General features: G+C 43.6%; 1 protein-coding gene across 1 annotated transcript in view; it reads left to right on the top strand.

Annotated features, from left to right (window-relative positions):
- Positions 1–20,221: 20,221 nt before the first annotated feature.
- Positions 20,222–21,962, top strand: part of FKBP1B (FKBP prolyl isomerase 1B) — a 142,051-nt gene continuing 140,310 nt past the window's right edge. Inside the window, exon 1 of the mRNA XM_082251759.1 lies at positions 20,222–20,378. Coding sequence (XP_082107885.1) covers positions 20,342–20,378 — 37 coding nt within the window. The 5' untranslated portion in view covers positions 20,222–20,341. The remainder of the gene's footprint in view (positions 20,379–21,962) is intronic.

Genomic DNA, 21,962 nt, shown 5'->3' with positions numbered 1-21,962 from the left:
GCCACTTTCTCCAAAGTTACTCCATACAGGCATCTGACTTGTCTAAAGATGCTCCATACAGGTAGCCAAATTCTCCAAAGATGCTTCCAACAGGTAGCCTACTTCTCTAAAGATGTTCTAAACAGGTATCTGACTTCTCTAAAGATGCACCATACAGATAGCCTACTTCTCTAAATATGTTCTAAGCAGGTAACTGACTACTCCAAAGATGTTCAGTACAGGTAGTCAACTTTTCGAAAGATGCTTCAAACCAGTATCCGACTTCTCTAAAGATACTCCATACAGGTAGCTGGTTTCTCTAAAGATGCTGTGCACAGGTAGCCAACTTCTCCAAAGATGCTCCATACAGGTAGCCCATTTCTTCAAAGATGTTTCATACAGGTATCTAACTTTTCTAAAGATTCTCCATAGGGATATCGAACTTCTCTAAAGATGTTCTGTACAAGTAGCTGACTTCTCTAAAGAGGTTCTATATAAGTAGCCAACTTTTCTAAATATACTCTATACAAGTAGCTGACTTCCCCAAAGATGTTTCCTACAGGTACTCAACTTCTCCAAAGATGTTTTTTCATACCAGTATCCAACTTCTTAAAGATTCTCCATACAGATATCCAACTTCTCTAACTATGCTCCATACAGGTAGCCCATTTCTCTAAAGATGCTTCATACACGTATCCAACTTCTCCGTCAGAACATCAGGTGTAATCAATTTTTAATGACCATAGCTTGTAGACTCTGTAACCTTCACAAAGACCGAATTATATATATTTATTTGGGTTATTTTTAACAAAGATTTGTAGCAGTATAACTTTTCACCAAAATTTATGAAGAAAAATTACTAAATTTGCAAAATTTTAAAACCGAGACGAAGAAAAATGCTTTTATTTACAAAAATTTCAGTCTTTTTTCATTTATAGCGCAAAAAATAAAAAAACCCAATGATGATTAAATACCACCAAAAGAAAGCTCTATGTGTGTGAAAAAAAGGACGAACATTTCATATGAGTAGAGTGTTGCATGACTGAGTAATTGTCTTTCAAAATGTGAGAGCACTGAAAGCTGAAAATTGGGCTGGTTAGGAAGGGGGTTTAAGTGCCCAGTGGGTAAGTGGTTAAGGACCAGGCCTATTTCTGACACTTGTTGTTTACAAGTTAAAATCAGGATTTTTTGCTAGAAAATTGCTTAGAACCCCCAAACATTATATATTTTATTTTTTTTAGCAGAGACCCTAGAGAATAAAATGGAGATTGTTGTAATACTATATGTCACACTGTATTTGCGCAGCGGTCTTACAAACGCAATTTTTTTTTTAAAAAACACACTTTTTGGATTTAAAAAAATGAAAACAGTAATATTAGCCCAATTTTTTTTTTCTATAATGTAAAATGTTACGCTGAGTAAAGAGATACCCAATATGTCATGCTTCAAAACTGTGCACACTCGTGGAATGGCGACAAACATTGGTAATTTCTACAGGTTACCAGGTTAGAGTTACAAAGGAGGTCTAGAGCTAGAATTATTGCTCTAGCTCTAACGATCATGGCGATACCTCTAACCTCTGAACACCACTGACATATGTGGGTGCGACTGGCGTATGCGTTTGCTTCTGCGCGCAAGCTCAGAGGGACGGGGCGCTTTACATTTTTTTTTATTATTATTATTTATTTTACCTTTTATTTTTTCACTGTCCCTTTAAAAAAATGTTTTTGATCACTTTTATTCCTATTACATGGAATGTAAACATCCATTGTAATAGAAATAAGCAGGACAGGTCCTCTTTAATGTGAGATCTGGGGTCAAAAAGACCTCAGATCTCACATCAACACTTGAAAGAAAAAAACAAATGTCATTTTTTTTAGCATGAAAAAAAATGGGCCCTTTAAAGCGGTTGGGAGCAAGTGACGTATGACGTCGCTCCAGTCCTCCAAGGCCATAGAGTCTAACGGGGGCCATCTTGCCGGATCATTTTCCCCGTTACGGATGGCTCCGGTAAGTGGGGAAAATGACCGGGAAGTGGAGGGGGATACCTCCCCCACCACCCATAAAATTGATCCTGCGGTGAATCCGCCGTTGGGACCACTTTTATGCGGAAGAGGACCACCCACCCTGTAAGAAAATACCGGGGTCGTGGAAGCTATCTGCTGCCATAACACCGGTATGTAACGTCAAAGTACCGACGTAAAACTGCGGCAGGCGGTCCAGAAATGGTTAAAGTGGTTGTAAACCTCAGACATGAAATATGAACAAAGCATATCCCTCTAAAGTGTGTACCTGTCTCAGTTAAGAGCACTAAGTGTCATTTCTGTCTGCTGCTTCATTCCTCTGCTATCAGCATGAAGCACTTCTGACAAGTTTTCCTGACACCAAGAGAAAAATGGTGACAGAGGAGGGACCTCCAGCTGATTGACAGCCTCAGCTCTGTTTCTGTGTGCTGTGTGGAGGGGGTGTGTCTCTTCCTTCCAATCAGCTCTTAGGGCTCTCCTGACGGAGCTCTGCAGAGTGTAACTTCAGCTCTCTGTCCCCTTTTTTTCTGAATGCTCAGACAAGCTTTAAAATGTAGCACTCTGAATGGGTGTAGAGAAGAGAAGACTACAGATAGACAGATACAACTTATGTAGCAGGATTTGTGTCATCTCGGTGTATCACCTAAAGCCAGTCATTTCATTGGGTATATGAAAGGCTTTACAACCACTTTAACCACTTGCTGACTGTACTACTGCTACAGGGCGGCAGCTGTGCACCGGATCAAGTATATACAATATACGTGTTTCCGCACTTCTGCCTTTAGGGGGCGTGCGCCACCGGTGCACCGCTTCTGCTGTGAACTTTTACAGCAGAAGCCGATCTGCGGGTGCTGGGCACTCGATGTCCGTTGGCACCCGCCAAACGTCAGGCAGAGACTCAGAACGGAGCTCTGCCTATGTAAACAAGGCAGAGTTCTGTTCTGACAGAGGGGAAAGACAAAGCAGGGACTCAAATCCATCTCTTTCCCTACTAAAAGCAGCATACACAGTAAGCACAAACACTGGTTAGGCACATAGTTAACCCTTTGATAGCCCTAGATGTTTAACCCCTTCCCAGCCAGTGTCATTACTACAGTGACAGTGCATATTTTTACCATTGATCACTGTATCAGTGTGACTGGTTCCCACAAAGTGTCAGTTAGTGTCCGATTGTCAGCTGCAATATCACAGTCCCGCTATAAGTCACTGATCGCCACCATTACTAGTAACAAAAGTGAGTACACCCCTCACATTTTTGTAAATATTTTATTATATCTTTTCATGTGACAACACTGAAGAAATTACACATTGCTACAATGTAAAGTAGTGAGTGTACAGCTTGTATAACAGTGTAAATTTGCTGTCCCCTCAAAATAACTCAACACACAGCCATTATTGTGTAAACCGCTGGCAACAAAAGTGAGTACACCCCTAAGTGAAAATGTCCAAATTGGACCCAATTAGCCATTTTCCATCCCCGGTATCACGTGACTCATTAGTATTACAAGGGCTCTGAGGAAGAGTCTAAGTCTCGAAATGCGTCAGCCATCATTCTATCAGTGGACATTGTAACAATGGACTCCAACTTTTGAATTTGATATGTTGGTTTACATCTTCTGTTTGTGAGTAGCCATTTTTATTTTGTACTAATAAAACCTTACTGAGGATAATGCCTTAGGCCGGTTCGCCCTTTCTTTGGTTTTTGTTTGAAGGTCTCAGGTGTGAGTGGGGAGCAGGTGTGTTAAATTCGGTGTTATCCCTCTCACTCTCTCATACTGGTCAATGGAAATTAAACATGGCACATCATGGCAAAGAACTCTCTGAGGATCTGAGAAAAAGAAATGTTTCTTTACATAAAGATGGCCTAGGCCAGCTGTCATTAAATGGCGGCCGTAGTCTGAGAACAGACCACACGATGCTTCTGCCTGGACCGTCAAGCAATCATTGGTTTGCTGGGACCGCTGGTGTCCCAGCAACCAGTAATGTCCCGAGTGTGCGTCCCACCCCCCCTGCTTCTTACTGCGGCTTCCGGCTCACTCCCAGCTGGGCCACAAGTTGGGGTGTGATGTCACGTGCGTGACCCGCCCTCCTGCTCCTGACTGCGGCTCCGGCTCTCACTCTCAGCGAGACCGCGAGTTGGGGCATGACATCACGTGCGTGCCCTACTCCCTGCCTCTCGCCGCTCCTGGCTCTCACACCTTGCGAGGTATATCTTGCATTTTCCACCCCCCTGCAGCTTGCTGACTCTTGCCCCCAAAGGTATGTGGGGCACATTTTAAAGGGGATTGCTTAGGAAAATATTTTTTCAAGTGCAGACTGATGGGCATATTTTGTCAAGGGGCACACTGATGGGCACATTTTGTTGTGCCCATTAGAGTGCCCCATAAAATACAATTTGCCCATTAGAGTGTCCCCTAACATAAAATGTGCCCATCAGCCTGCCCCTTGTTTTATGTTAAGGGTCATGCTGATGGGCAAATTTTATGTTAAGGGGCACTATAATGGGCATATTTTATTTTAAGAGCAACGCTGATGGACACTTTTTGTTGTGCCCATCAGAGTGCTCCCTAACATAAAATGTACCCATCAGCGTGCCCCTTATTTTATGTTAAGAGTCACGCTGATGGCTATATTTTATGTTAAGGGGCACGCTGATAGGCATATTTATGCTGTGGGACACACTGATGGGCATATTTTATGTTAAGGGGCATTCTGATGGGCGTATTTATGCTATTGGGCACACTGATGGGCATATTTTATGTTAAGGGGCACTCTGATGGGCACAATTTATGTTAAGGGGGCACACTGATGGGGACAACTGATGTAAGGGGGCACTCTGAAGGGAATGCCTGATGTAAGGTGGCACTGTGATGGGGACACCTGATGTAAGAGGACACTCTGACGGGAATGCCTGATGTAAGGTGGCACTGTGATGGGGACACCTGATGTAAAGGAGCACTGTCATGGGGACACCTGATGTAAAGGAGTACTGTGATGGGCACTTTTTTGTGCCCAGCAGAGAGCTCCTTAACATAAAATGTGCCCATTAGAGTTCCCACTAACATAAAATGTGCCCATTAGTATGCCATTTATATTATGTTAAGGGACACCCTGATGGGCACATTTTAGGTTAAGGGGCATGCTGAAGGGCACATTTTATGTTAAGGGGCACACTGATGGGAATATCTGATGTAAGGGGGTGCTCTGACAGGAATGCCTAATGTAAGGGGGCACTGTGATGGGGACACCTGATGTAAGGGGGCACTGTGATGAAGACACCTGATGTAAAGGAACACTGGGATGGAGGCAACTGATGTAAAAAGGGCACTCTGATGAGCACACCTGATGTGGTGGGGAATGGGATACCGGATGTAAGGAGGCACCCTTATGGTGACACCTAATGTAAGGGGGCACACTAAAGAGGACACCCTATGTAAGGGGGCACTGTGATGGGGGGACCTTATATAATGGGGTACTCTGATGGGAACAAAAGATGTAAGGGGGAACATTAATGGGAGACACCAGATGTAAGAGGGCTTTCCATTGCAAAAACCTGATGTAAGTGGGCAGTCTGATTGGAATACCTGAGGGAGTACTCTGATGGTGGCAACTGATTTATGGGGGTAGTCTGATGGGGGCACCCAATGTAATGAATTACTCTGATAGCGGCAACTGATGTAAGGGGGAACACTAATGGGGACACTTACATTTACAGAGTATTACCAGAGTGTGTGGAGGAAATAGTAGCAAAAGTGCCAGAGAGCATTGCTTGTGCCAAGAAAAGGAAGGCAGACACTGAAAACAGAGCCTTCATGAATGGACAGACCAATATATATTCATTCTTCCTATGGGAAGCTTAAAACCAGTTTGTCTTATTTGTTGCAAAACTGTGGTGATAATAAAAAGTATTAATATGAAGCGCCACTACGAAACAAAACACAGTTCGTTTGAGCAAACATATCCACAGTATTCCGAGGTGAGGGCACGTAAAATAAATGAACTAAGAGCCCAGTATGACAAATCCACCAAAGTTCTCTCACATTCATTTAGAGCCCAGCAGCATGCAATTGAACGTTCACTTTAAGTAGTATGGATTTTGGGGCAACACATAAGACCATTTAACGATGGTACATTTGTTAAGGAGTGCTTGAATGCTGTTGCTGAAACTTTACTTGAGGGTAAACAATAAGAGCTGTATGAAAAAAATCAACCAAATCCCACTATCAGCGTCAACGGCAACAAAAAAGACTGAAATATTAACAGAGGATGTATTGGCACAACTTGATGCAGCTATTCAGAGTGCAGTATGCATTTCTTTAGCCATTGATGAAAAGCACACTACAAGGTAGGTGCTAGGTAAACTATAGTGGGCCTTGGCTGCCTAACAGCAGGGCCATGATTTTCAGCTGGGCTGTCATGTCTCCCAGGTGTGGCTCTTGAGACTGGGGAGTCTCCCCACTGTGCTCCATGAGAGGGTTCTCATTGGGCAGTTGAGGAAACCCAGCCAATGGCACACTCAGGCCTGTATCTACCCCAGAAAGGCAGATTCTGCTGCACAGCATTCTGGGTGTGGGTATATGTTTGAGGGGAGCGCCTGACGCAGCATCTTTGGTGGGAAGCAGAGTGCCAGAAGGGAGGGTACGGCTGTCCCTCCTCCTGTCAGAAGAATCGGGTGTCCCGGGCGGCTTGCCTGTGGGGACCGAGGGCTGAGCTGCAGAGAGGATCCGGTGTGCCGAGGACCAGCAGTGCTGAGAGGGGTCAAGTTTCAGGAAAGCATTCCCAGTTCATGAGTACTGCAAACTGCCCCTCTAGGTTAGCCTAGAGAGAGGGGACCACTCCGGTGAAGGTCATAGGGATCCAGGAGCTAGCTAGCCAGTGCAGGAGCAAGTGTAAAGGGGGTGCCAGTGTTGACCCTGAAGAGCAAAGAGGGTGCCAGTGTGTGGACCCTGAAGTGTAGAGAGGGTGCCTAGTGAGAGGACCCTGAAGTGTAGAATGGGTGCCTAGTGAGAGGACCCTTAAGTACAGAGGGGGCGCCAATGGTTGGGCCCTGAAGTGTTAAAGTGTACAGTGTGCAGTGTACAGTGTTGAGAGTTGTAGCAGCAGAAGCAGTTACAGGAGCTACCTCAGTCAGCAAGGATTGGAGGGAGCAGTGTTCAGGACTTTTGAGCTAACCAGAGTGTCAGACGTCAAGTTCAAGTTCAGTTCAGCAAGTCAGTATTTTCCAAGCGTCAGCAAACGTTAGTCAGCATCCAGCCGGCGTCAAGACAGCGCTGAAAGGCATTTTTCTTCAAAGTGTCCCCTTTTGTACCTAGTTGAGCGAGAGGAGTATCCCACTCATTCCCTTCTCCCATCCCCAATATAAAATAAACAAAACAAACCAAAGATGCCGGACTGGTCTTTGACTCAAATCTCACACTTGGGTATTCAGCTTAAAGGGGCTGCTGGTGTTTCCAGTAACCATGGCAGACCCACATCAGGCCCAATGCCTGGAAATCCTGCTACAGATGAATCAACAGATATAACTGATAATGCCAAGCTTTTGATTTATTCACAAAGAAACAAAAGAACTCTGTGAGGACCTGTTAGGTGTAACACCACTTGAGACATATACAAGAGGACAAGACATATATGAGGCCATTAAAGAGATTCTGAAAAAGAGGAAGATAGATCCTAAAAAAAGTGGTCTCAGTCACCATAGATGGTGCCCCTGCCAATGCTGTATCTTGGCCTAGGCTGACAAGGCCCAGGCCTAGGGCGGCACTTTGCAGGGGGCAGCAAATAGCTGCACCCCCCACGAAAATAAAAAACAGCCTCCTCCCAGCTCCCACATGAAAAGGGTCCCCGCCAGCTTGTCCTACACTTCTAGTATAGTGCCATCCCTATGGGGCGAATTGGGCCAGAGGGCAGGGTCCAGGAGGCAAAAAAGGTTAGGACATTCGGACAGACTGCATGCCGCCAACCACACTTAATACAACTGGCCCAACAGCCGCCAATGCTCTGCATAATAGTAGCACTGCAGCCTAATGCTCCGACTACCCTACTCTGCCCCCAGGTATCCCGATATGGTAGGCATCATGTCAATAATATCATTTCATTTCTTTAAACATCCTTGTCCTTGACCAAGCATATTTAATTGCATCATATACAATTAAGACTTTTCATTGTATATGATGGCAATAATCTTTTGGACCTGCTCACCTCAAATGTGCGATCACATTATGTCATTGGATTAGTAAGATTACTCCAATCTTCTAAGATATTTGGACTTGTGCTTGCTACCACTGATTATTTCTCTTATTTGTATAATGACTATGGACGTTCTAATCATTATAAAAGTAAGTGAAATAATCCTATAATTACAATCAGTGTCAGCAAACACAAGTCCAAATATCCTAAAAGAAAGGAGTAATCTTACTAATCCAGTGACATAAGGCTGTACCAATGGGCACTGATAAGGCTGCACTGATGGCCACTGATGAGGTGGCACTGATAAGCTTCACTGATGGGGCTACACTGATAAAGCAGCACTGGTATGCTGCACTAATGGGCACTGATATGCTGCACTGATGGGCACTAATAGGCTGCACTGATGGGCACTAATCTGCTGCTCCTATTTCCACTGATGAGGCGGTTATGGCGGGTACTGATAAACTGCACTGATGGGCACTAATGAGGCTGCACTGAAAAGGTAGCACTGATATGCTACACTGATGGGCACTGATGAGGCTGCACTGATGGGCACGAGGTGGCGCTGATAAGCTTCACTGATGGGGCTGGACTGCTATGCTGCCCTGATGGGCCTCACTGATGGGCACTAATAGGCTGCACTTATGAGGCCGCACTGATGGCCACTGATGAGGCTACGCTGATGAGGCTGCGCTGATGGCCACTGATGAGGCTGCACTGATGGCCACTGATGAGGCGGCACTGATAAGCTGCACTCATGGGACTGCACTGATAAGGCAGCACTGATGGGCACTGATATGATGCACTAATGGGGCTGTACTGATGGGCACTGATGAGACCGCACTGATATGCTGCACTGATGGGCAATAATGAGGCGGCACTGATGAGGCTGTACTGATGGGCACTGATGAGGCTGAACTTATGGGCACTGATAGACTGTGGTTGTGGTCTGTGGTTTACAGATGACAGAGCGGGTCATAAACAGGAAGGGGTGTGGCCTTTACAGGAAGGGGTGGGTCATATTTAAATTAGGGGGTGCACAAGTTTAGTCAAGCCTAGGGCAGCACAAAACCTAAATACACCACAGGCCCCTGCCATGGTAGGAAAGGTGGCACGAATGAAAAAGGAAAACCCTGACCTTATTGCTTACATCATTCACCAGACTGTCCTGTGTGCCATTATACAGTGGGTACGGAAAGTATTCAGACCCCCTTAAATTTTTCACTCTTTGTTATATTGCAGCCATTTGCTAAAATCATTTAAATTCATTCTTCTTCCTCATGAATGTACACATAGCACCCCATACTGACAGAAAAACACAGAATTGTTGACATTGTTGCAGATTTATTAAAAAAGAAAAACTGAAATATCACATGGTCCTAAGAATTCAGACCCTTTGCTGTGACACTCATATATTTAACTCAGGTGCTTTCCATTTCTTCTGATCATCCTTGAGATGGTTCTACACCTTCATTTGAGTCCAGCTGTGTTTGATTATACTGATTGGACTTGATTAGGAAAGCCACACACCTGTCTATATAAGACCTTCCAGATCACAATGCATGTCAGAGCAAATGAGAATCATGAGGTCAAAGGAACTGCCTGAAGAGCTCAGAGACAGAATTGTGGCAAGGCACAGATCTGGCCAAGGTTACAAAAAGATTTCTGCTGCACTTAAGGTTCCTAAGAGCACAGTGGCCTCCATAATCCTCAAATGGAAGACGCTTGGGACGACCAGAACCCTTCCTAGAGCTGGCTGTCCGGTCAAACTGAGCTATCGGGGGAGAAGAGCCTTGGTGAGAGAGGTAAAGAAGAACCTTCACACAAAGAGTGAAAAATTTAAGGGGGTCTGAATACTTTCCGTACCCACTGTATCAGAAAGGTTTGCAGAAATCATGGACACAATGATGAAACTCATTAACTTCCTCAGGGTATCCTCATCCCATCAACATAGTTTACTAAGAGAGTTTCTTAAGACCCCATTCAGACTAGCGCTACTTGACAGGCGACTTGTCAGCCTGACAAGTCGCGCTCGGTCGCTCGCCATTGATTAGCACAGGACCCGTTCTAATAGGAGCGACACAAGTCGCTCTGACTTAGAAAAAAGGTCCTGTACTACTTTGGGGCGACCTGGGAGCGACTTGCATTGACTTCCATTATGTGAAGTCCCTGCAAGTCGCGCCGAAGTCGCGGTGCACGCTGTGCACCGCGACTTCACAGGTCGCCCCTCAAAGTCGGATCGCGCCAGTCTGAATGGACTGTAAAGAAGTTGAGGCAAATGCAAATGACCTTTTACTTCACAACAATGTTAGGTGGTTGAGTAAAGGCAGTGTATTGGAACGCTTTTGGTCCATTCGAACTGAAGTATCAGATTTCTTAGTACAACTCAAAAGCCAGAAAGCAAAACAGTTTTCACTGTTTTACAAGATGAGAGCACAATGGATAATATTGCTTTCCTAGTGGACATAACATCACACCTTAACCGGTTGCTGACTGCGCACAGTATATTTACTGCGGCAGTCAGCCCCGGCCAGGCAGAGTGACGTAGATCTACGTCGCTAGCCTGTCACCGGGTTTTGAGCCAATAGCGGGCGCGTGCGCGCCCGCTGAGGCACGCGCCCGCCTCGGCTCGTTCACAGAGGAGTCCGGGCGTGTGACCGGCGGACCCGATGTCCGTGTTATGTAAACAAGCCGCCTGTCATTCTCCCCTGTGTAAAAATGGAGATCAGACAGTTCTACTATGTAGAACCGTTGATCTCTGTTTTTACAATAGGAGACCTGTCCCACTACAGTTAGAAACACGCCCCTAGGACACACTTAACCCCTCCCTCTCCAATACAGTTAACCCCTTCCCTGCCAGTGTCATTTTTACAGTAACAGTGCATATGTATAGCACTGATTACTGCAGTAATGTCACTGGTACCCCCAAAAGTGTCAAAAATGTCAGTCAAGGGTCCGATCTGTCCGCCGCAATTTTGCAGTACCCCAAAAAAAAATCGCAGATCGCCGCCATTACTCGTTAAAAAAAAAACACCAAAAAGGACAAAAATCTTTCCCTTTGTTAGTAAACGCGATAACTTTTGCGCAAACCAATCAAAATACGCTTTTTGCGATTTTTTTTACCAAACATATGTAGCATAAAACAAATTGGCCGAAAATGTAAAAAAATTTTGATTTTTAAATTTTTTGGGGGGGAATTTCATATAAAAAAATGTGAAAAATATTGTTATTTTTGCAAAATTTACGCTCTTTTTTTGTTTATAGCGCATGATCAAAAAAATCACACAGGTGATCAAATACCACCAAAAGAAAGCTCTGTTTGTGGGAAAAAAAGGACGTGAAATTCGTTTAGGTACAGCGTCGCACGACCGCACAATTGTCAGTTAAAGTCACGCAGTAAAAAATCGCAAAAAAAACCCTGGTCAGGAAGGGGGTAAAATCTTCCAGGGCTTAAGTGGTTAATGAACTCAATTTAAAGCTCCAGGGCAAGAACAATTCCATCTGTGATTTGATGACCACTGTCCGCTCCTTCCAGAGAAAACTGGAATTGTTTAGGGAAGATCTTCAAGGAGAGTGCTTGCATTTCACAAAGGTGAAAGAACAGATTCAAGGAAAGAGAGATGTATCTCCTTTTGTTGATTTCATAGATAAACTGATTGGAAACTTCAGTAAAAAGGTTTGACAGCTTCAGTCTTGAACAGTAGATCCTCCTGCTCATCCAGAATCCATTCCTCATTAAAGATGTCAGAGTGTTTTCAAAGGAGGTGATGCAGACCTTCAAGTGGGCACATGAAGAATCTCTACAGACAGAACGTATTGATCTGCAAACAAATGTTGTACTATAGAGAGCACTTTGTAGGAACGGATCCTGCTAACTTCTGGTTACAGACTGTCTAAAGCCCCAAACACACGTACCGAATGTCGGCCGAACGATCGGCCGCCTTTTGTCCAGTGCTGTCCTGTAGGTTGAAAACTGCAAAAGACAGCACACGAATTTTGTCGGCCAACAACAGCCGACTGCAGAAGTGATGTCATGTGATGGTTAACTTTCCTTGTCTTTTTTCTTTTCTGAGCATGCCCAGTCTTGCTAATCTGCTGTCTGTCGGCCGAAATCTGTACTGACTGGCGAACAATCGGCCGTTCTGGTGACGGCCAACAAATATTTTAAAGTCTGCACAACAGATTCTGTTCGGCCGAAAATGCGCTGTCGGCTGTCGGAAGCATCATACTAACAAGCCTACAATCGGGCGATCGTTCGGCGGCCGAATATTTACGGCCGACAATCGGTACGTGTGTACGGGGCTTGAGACTGGATTTCTCTTGTCTAATCAAGGTAGCTCTACACACCTTGACCACGTTTGGATCTACGTACAGCTGTGAGTCAGCTTTCTCCACTATGAACATTATTAAAACCAAGTATCGTTCCAGGCTCACCAATGAGCACCTACATACAGTAAGTGCATGAGAATGGCAGCAACTCAATTTAAGCCAAGATTCAAACTACTGGCAAGACAATCAAAAGGCCACTTTTCTCACTAGACAGGGAAGGTTTTTAGGTGGTAAAAAAAATTAAAAATAAAACGTAGGATAATTTGTGCACTTTTTCAAATTGACACCCTGTTTAAGTTAGAAGGTGCAATTTTATTTTAATTGAAAAATGGATGGGTTTTATTAAAGAGTTATTGATTTATTTCCATGTTGTTTCTGTTAAGGATAGTTGCTTGTATTCCATACAAAGACAAGAGCAAATGTAAAGCTATACTAGTTCCAACTGTCCACATGTTTAATGTCGTAACTGAAACTTGACAATAAATATTGTTGAAATGCTATGGAAATTGTACATTTCTCATTTTTTGATAATACATACGGTGACTACAATCTTTCTGAGTCATAGCACAGACTTAAGATACGGACCTTGGCCCAAAGAAAATTTTCGTGACTGGCCCTCCTTGAATTTTAATTCAATACCCCTGGCTTAGGCTATAGGAAGATAGCCAAGACCCTGAAACTGATCTGCAGCATGGTGGCCAAGATCATACAGCGGTTTAACAGTACAGGTTCCACTCAGAACAGGCCTCGCCATGGTCAACCAAAGACGTTGAGTGCTCATCATCATACCTAGAAGTTTTGTTTGGGAAATAGACGTATGAGTGCTGCCAGCATTGCTGCAAAGGTTGAAGGGGTGGGGGGTCTGCCTGTCAGTGCTCAGACCATATGCCGCACACTGCATCAAATTGGTCTCCATGGCTGTCGTCCCAGAAGGAAGCCTCTTCTAAAGAAGATACATAAGAAGGCCCGCAAAGAGTTTGCTGAAGACAAGCAGACTAAGGACATGGGTTACTGGAACCATATCCTGTGGTCTGACGAGACCAAGAAAAACCTATTTGGTTCAGATGGTGTCAAGCGTGAGTGGCGGCAACCAGGTAAGGAGTACAAAGATAAGTGTGTCTTGCCTACAGTCAGGCATGGTGGTGGAAGTGTCATTTTCTAGGGCTGCATGAGTGCTGCTGGCACTGGGGAGCTATAGTTCATTGAGGGAACCATGAATGCCAATATGAACTGTGACATACTGAAGCAAAGCATCATCCCCTCCCTTCAGAGACTGGGCCGCGGGACAGTATTCCAACATGATAACAACCCCAAACACAGCTCCAAGATGACCACTGCCTTGCTAAAGAAGCTGAGGGTAAAGGTGATGGGTTGGCCAATCATGTCTCCAGACCTAAACCCTATTGAGCATCCGTGGGGCATCCTCAAACGAAAGGTGGAGGAGCGCAAGGTCTCTAACATCCACCAGCTCTGTGATGTCATCATGGAGGAGTGGAAGAGGACTCCAGTGGCAACCTGTGAAGCTCTGGTAAACTCCATGCCCAAGAGGGTTAAGGCAGTGCTGGAAAATAATGGTGGCTACACAAAATATTGACACTTTGGACATTTTCACTTAGGGGTGTACTCACTTTTATTGACAGCGGTTTAGACATTAATGGCTGTGTGTTGAGTTATTTTGAGGGGACAGCAAATTTACACTGTTATACAAGCTGTACACTCACTACTTTACATTGTAGCAAATTGTAATTTCTTCAGTGTTGTCACATGAAAAGATATAATAAAATATTTACAAAAATGTGAGGGGTGTACTCACTTTTGTGAGATACTGTATCTCCTATAGTTTGTAGACGCTATAACTTTTGAGCAAACCAATCAATATACACTTATTAGGATTTCTTTTACCAAAATATGTAGCAGAATATGTAATGGCCTACATTTATGAAGAAATTAGATTTTTTTTATTTTTTGTAATTTATTGGATATGTTTTATAGCAGAAAGTAAAATGTTTTTGTGTTTTTTACAGTTGACACCTGTACTGCACACACACACTGTACAACATTTCTATCATCAGACACCTATACTGCACACACACATTGTACAACATTTCCATCATCAGACACCTATACTGCACACACACACACTGTACAACATTTCCATCATCAGACACCTATACTGCACACACACACACTGTACAACATTTCTATCATCAGACACCTATACTGCACACACACACTGTACAACATTTCCATCATCAGACACCTATACTGCACACACACACTGTAAAACATTTCCATCACCAGACACCTATACTGCACACACACACATTGTACAACATTTCTATCATCAGACACCTGTACTACACACACACACTGTACAACATTTCCATCATCAGACACCTATACTGCACACACACACACATTGTACAACATTTCTATCATCAGACACCTGTACTACACACACACACTGTACAACATTTCCATCATTAGACACCTGTACTGCACACACACACACTGTACAACATTTCCATCATCAGACACCTATACTGCACACACACACTGTACAACATTTCTGTCATCAGACACCTGTACTGCACACACACATTGTACAACATTTCCATCATCAGACACCTGTACTGCACACACACACTGTACAACATTTCCATCATCAGACACCTATACTGCACACACACATTGTACAACATTTCCATCATCAGACACCTATTCTGCACACACACACACACACACACACTGTACAACATTTCCATCACCAGACACCTGTACTGCACACACACACTGTAAAACATTTCCATCACCAGACACCTATACTGCACACACACACATTGTACAACATTTCTATCATCAGACACCTGTACTACACACACACACTGTACAACATTTCCATCATCAGACACCTATACTGCACACACACACATTGTACAACATTTCTATCATCAGACACCTGTACTACACACACACACTGTACAACATTTCCATCATCAGATACCTGTACTGCACACACACACTGTACAACATTTCCATCATCAGACACCTATACTGCACACACACACACACACACACACATTGTACAACATTTCTATCATCAGACACCTGTACTACACACACACACTGTACAACATTTCCATCATCAGACACCTGTACTGCACACACACACTGTACAACATTTCCATCATCAGACACCTGTACTACACACACACACTGTACAACATTTCCATCATCAGACACCTATACTGCACACACACACATTGTACAACATTTCTATCATCAGACACCTGTACTACACACACACACTGTACAACATTTCCATCATTAGACACCTGTACTGCACACACACACACTGTACAACATTTCCATCATCAGACACCTATACTGCACACACACACTGTACAACATTTCTGTCATCAGACACCTGTACTGCACACACACATTGTACAACATTTCCATCATCAGACACCTGTACTGCACACACACACTGTACAACATTTCCATCATCAGACACCTATACTGCACACACACATTGTACAACATTTCCATCATCAGACACCTATTCTGCACACACACACACACACACACTGTACAACATTTACATCACCAGACACCTGTACTGCACACACACACTGTAAAACATTTCCATCACCAGACACCTATACTGCACACACACACATTGTACAACATTTCTATCATCAGACACCTGTACTACACACACACACTGTACAACATTTCCATCATCAGACACCTATACTGCACACACACACATTGTACAACATTTCTATCATCAGACACCTGTACTACACACACACACTGTACAACATTTCCATCATCAGATACCTGTACTGCACACACACACTGTACAACATTTCCATCATCAGACACCTATACTGCACACACACACACACACACACACACACACACATTGTACAACATTTCTATCATCAGACACCTGTACTACACACACACACTGTACAACATTTCCAACATCAGACACCTGTACTGCACACACACACTGAACAACATTTCCATCATCAGACACCTGTACTGCACACACACATTGTACAACATTTCTATCATCAGACACCTATACTGCACACACACACTGTACAACATTTCCATCATCAGACACCTATACTACACACACACTGTACAACATTTCCATCATCAGACACCTGTACTGCACACACACATTGTACAACATTTCCATCATCAGACACCTATACTGCACACACACACACTGTACAACATTTCCATCATCAGACACCTATACTGCACACACACATTGTACAACATTTCCATCATCAGACACCTATACTGCACACACACATTGTACAACATTTCCATCATCAGACACCTATACTGCACACACACACACTGTACAACATTTCCATCATCAGACACCCATACTGCACACACACATTGTACAACATTTCCATCATCAGACACCTATACTGCACACACACATTGTACAACATTTCCATCATCAGACACCTATACTGCACACACACACACTGTACAACATTTCCATCACCAGACACCTGTACTGCACACACACACACTGTAAAACATTTCCATCATCAGACACCTATACTGCACACACACATTGTACAACATTTCCATCATCAGACACCTATACTGCACACACACATTGTACAACATTTCCATCATCAGACACCTATACTGCACACACACACACTGTACAACATTTCCATCATCAGACACCCATACTGCACACACACATTGTACAACATTTCCATCATCAGACACCTATACTGCACACACACATTGTACAACATTTCCATCACCAGACACCTATACTGCACACACACACATTGTACAACATTTCTATCATCAGACACCTGTACTACACACACACTGTACAACATTTCCATCATCAGACACCTATACTGCACACACACACATTGTACAACATTTCTATCATCAGACACCTGTACTGCACACACATTGTACAACATTTCCATCATCAGACACCTGTACTGCACACACACACTGTACAACATTTCCATCATCAGACACCTATACTGCACACACACACACACACATTGTACAACATTTCTATCATCAGACACCTGTACTACACACACACACTGTACAACATTTCCATCATCAGATACCTGTACTGCACACACACACTGTACAACATTTCCATCATCAGACACCTATACTGCACACACACACACACACACACACACACACACACACACACACACACACACATTGTACAACATTTCTATCATCAGACACCTGTACTACACACACACACTGTACAACATTTCCAACATCAGACACCTGTACTGCACACACACACTGAACAACATTTCCATCATCAGACACCTGTACTGCACACACACATTGTACAACATTTCTATCATCAGACACCTATACTGCACACACACACTGTACAACATTTCCATCATCAGACACCTATACTACACACACACTGTACAACATTTCCATCATCAGACACCTGTACTGCACACACACATTGTACAACATTTCCATCATCAGACACCTATACTGCACACACACACACTGTACAACATTTCCATCATCAGACACCTATACTGCACACACACATTGTACAACATTTCCATCATCAGACACCTATACTGCACACACACATTGTACAACATTTCCATCATCAGACACCTATACTGCACACACACACACTGTACAACATTTCCATCACCAGACACCTGTACTGCACACACACACACTGTAAAACATTTCCATCACCAGACACCTATACTGCACACACACACATTGTACAACATTTCTATCATCAGACACCTGTACTACACACACACTGTACAACATTTCCATCATCAGACACCTATACTGCACACACACACATTGTACAACATTTCTATCATCAGACACCTGTACTACACACACACATTGTACAACATTTCCATCATCAGATACCTGTACTGCACACACACACTGTACAACATTTCTGTCATCAGACACCTATACTGCACACACACACATTGTACAACATTTCTATCATCAGACACCTATACTGCACACACACACTGTACAACATTTCCATCATCAGACACCTATACTGCACACACACACACACACACATTGTACAACATTTCTATCATCAGACACCTGTACTACACACACACACTGTACAACATTTCCATCATCAGACACCTGTACTGCACACACACACTGAACAACTTTTCCATCATCAGACACCTGTACTGCACACACACATTGTACAACATTTCTATCATCAGACACCTATACTGCACACACACACACTGTACAACATTTCCATCATCTGACACCTATACTGCACACACACACATTGTACAACATTTCTATCATCAGACACCTATACTGCACACACACACTGTACAACATTTCCATCATCAGACACCTATACTGCACACACACACATTGTACAACATTTCTATCATCAGACACCTATACTGCACACACACACTGTACAACATTTCCATCATCAGACACCTATACTGCACACACACACACACACACATTGTACAACATTTCTATCATCAGACACCTGTACTACACACACACACTGTACAACATTTCCATCATCAGACACCTGTACTGCACACACACACTGAACAACTTTTCCATCATCAGACACCTGTACTGCACACACACATTGTACAACATTTCTATCATCAGACACCTATACTGCACACACACACACTGTACAACATTTCCATCATCTGACACCTATACTGCACACACACACACACTGTACAACATTTCCATCATCTGACACCTATACTACACACACACTGTACAACATTTCTATCATCAGACACCTATACTGCACACACACACTGTACAACATTTCTGTCATCAGACACCTGTACTGCACACACACATTGTACAACATTTCTATCATCAGACACCTATACTGCACACACACACACTGTACATCACTTCTATCATACATCCTGAAAGTGAAAAACTCTCAGCAGAGATCATTGGTGTCCACATTCTGAGCTGTTCCTAGAATTCTGATCCTCAGGGTGGATGTTCCCAGGTCTGGCTATTCATAGTCAGTTTTGTGTCTGCAGGCGCTGGTGGTGTCACACTTGTGTTCTGCTTCACATAAATAGAGTTATTTCCTCTCATTCAGAATTCTCTGCATGCAGCCCCCTCCCCAATGCAGATCCAGCCTCTGTCACCCCCTCCATGCACATCTAACCCTTGCCACCCCCTACATGCAGATCTGCCCCCCCCCCCCCCATGCACATTTAACCCCTCTCTATGCAAATCCAACCCCTGTCACCCCACTCCATGTACATGATGTAACCCATCACCCCCTTCATGCACATCTAACCAATCACCCCCCTCCATGCACATCTAACCCATCACCCCCCTCCATGCACATCTAACCCATCACCCCCTCCATGCACATCTAACCCATCACCCCCCTCCATGCACATCTAACCCATCACCCCCCTCCATGCACCGCACATCTAGCCCCTGCCACCCTCCTCCATGCAGATCCAGCCCCTGCCATCTTCCTCCTCCATGCAGATACACCCCCTTTGCCCCCCCTCCATTTAGATCCAGCACTGCCACCCCCCTCCATGCATTGCAGACCCAGCCTCTGCCATCCCCCCTCCCCAGACACACACACAGCCGCCGTTCCTGCTCTGCCTCCATCCTGATTGGCTGCTGAGCAGACTACCCCTCCGCCATTGGAGAGCCTTGTCCTCCGGAGCGCCCGGCAGCCGGCCACTGAGTCTGCCAGACATATAGCGGAGAAGAGGAGCGGAGAGCACAGCACAGCCATGGGAGTGGAGATCGAGACCATCACCCCCGGCGACGGTATGTACTCCTCACTACCACCTACCGTACCGTACCGATCTCCTCACCATCATCCACAGGACTGTCATCATTGTCCTCTACTTACCGTCCTACATCACAGGACTGACCTACACACATCAATACCCCCCATTCTATACATAGAGATATATCATACGAGGATTACACATCACTACTACTACTACCATCATCATCAGTGTACGATAGATCAGTACTTATCATTACTACTAACATTCTGTGTATATATATATATAATCAGAGTATTACACATCACCGCTACTACTACCATCATCATCAGTGTATGATAGATCACTACTTATCATTACTAACATTCTGTGTGTAGATAGATAGGTAGAGAGATAGATCTATATATCTATCTATATATATATATAAAAAATCCGTGTATGATAGATCTGTACTCATCATTACTAACTGTGTGTGTGTATACATACATATATATATATATATATACCACTACTGATCATTACTACCATTGTATATACAATAGCAGTACACTATGGCCAGAGTATTATAGACCAGTACTTATCATTACTGCCATTATATATATATACACCACCAGGCCATTACTGATCATCACCACTATTATAAATACATCACTAGAGAATTATAGACAAGTAGTTATCCTTACTATCATTGTATATATATATATATATTACCAGTGCAATATATAGCACTACTTATCATTACAGTCATTGTATGGCCATCACCAGTCTATTATAGACCAGTACTCATCATTACTGTTACAGTATACAGTATCTCTCTCCACTTACTCTCTACACTAGTACAGTAAAACCTTGGATTGCGAGCATAAGTCGTTCTGGAAACATTCTTGTAATCCAAAGCACTCTTATATCAAAGCAAATTTCCCCATAAGAAATAATGGAAACTCAGATGATTCGTTCCACAAGTCCTTCAGTTTATAGTCTGTATATACAAAGATTATAGCAATGTGATAGGTTGTGTAACCATAAAATGTCCATCCACAATATGCAGCCTTCCCAAGGGGATTAGAAGCAAAATCTAGCAGAGCTACAGAATATAAGAGAGATGAGAGGTGCATCTAAGTGTAGCAATATGATTAAATTTAATGAAGGGTCAACATTTAGCAACTCACATGGGTGATGATTAAAATAGGCACAGCTACGTATGCAGGCATCCGGGGTAAAGCTGTCCACATAGACCATCTTCTGAACCACCGACTCTCACCACTGTCAGTCTGCAATCGTGCTCGGGAAGAATAGCCTGCAGTAGAGTGATCTTAAAGTGAGGCTTTGAATCACTCGTGGAGCGCAGCGGGGAAGGGATGATGTTGATGGCGGTGCGGAGGACGGTCTATGTGGACAGCTTTACACCGGATGCCGGCATACTTAGATGTGCCTGTTTTAATCATCAACCATGTGAGTTGCTAAATATTGAACCTTCATTAAATATAACCATATTGCTACACTTTAGAGGCTCCTCTCTTCTTTTTTAAACATGACGCTACTTGTATATCAAGACATCGCTTCTATATCAAGTCAAAATTTATTTAAAAAATGTGCTTGTCTTTCAAAGCACTCTCAAACC

The sequence above is a fragment of the Pelophylax lessonae genome (assembly GCF_965119305.1).
Source record: "Pelophylax lessonae genome assembly, chromosome: 3".
Lineage (NCBI taxonomy): Eukaryota > Metazoa > Chordata > Amphibia > Anura > Ranidae > Pelophylax > Pelophylax lessonae.
Note: the sequence above shows the minus strand (reverse complement) of the source record. Positions and strands in the feature narration are given on the sequence as shown.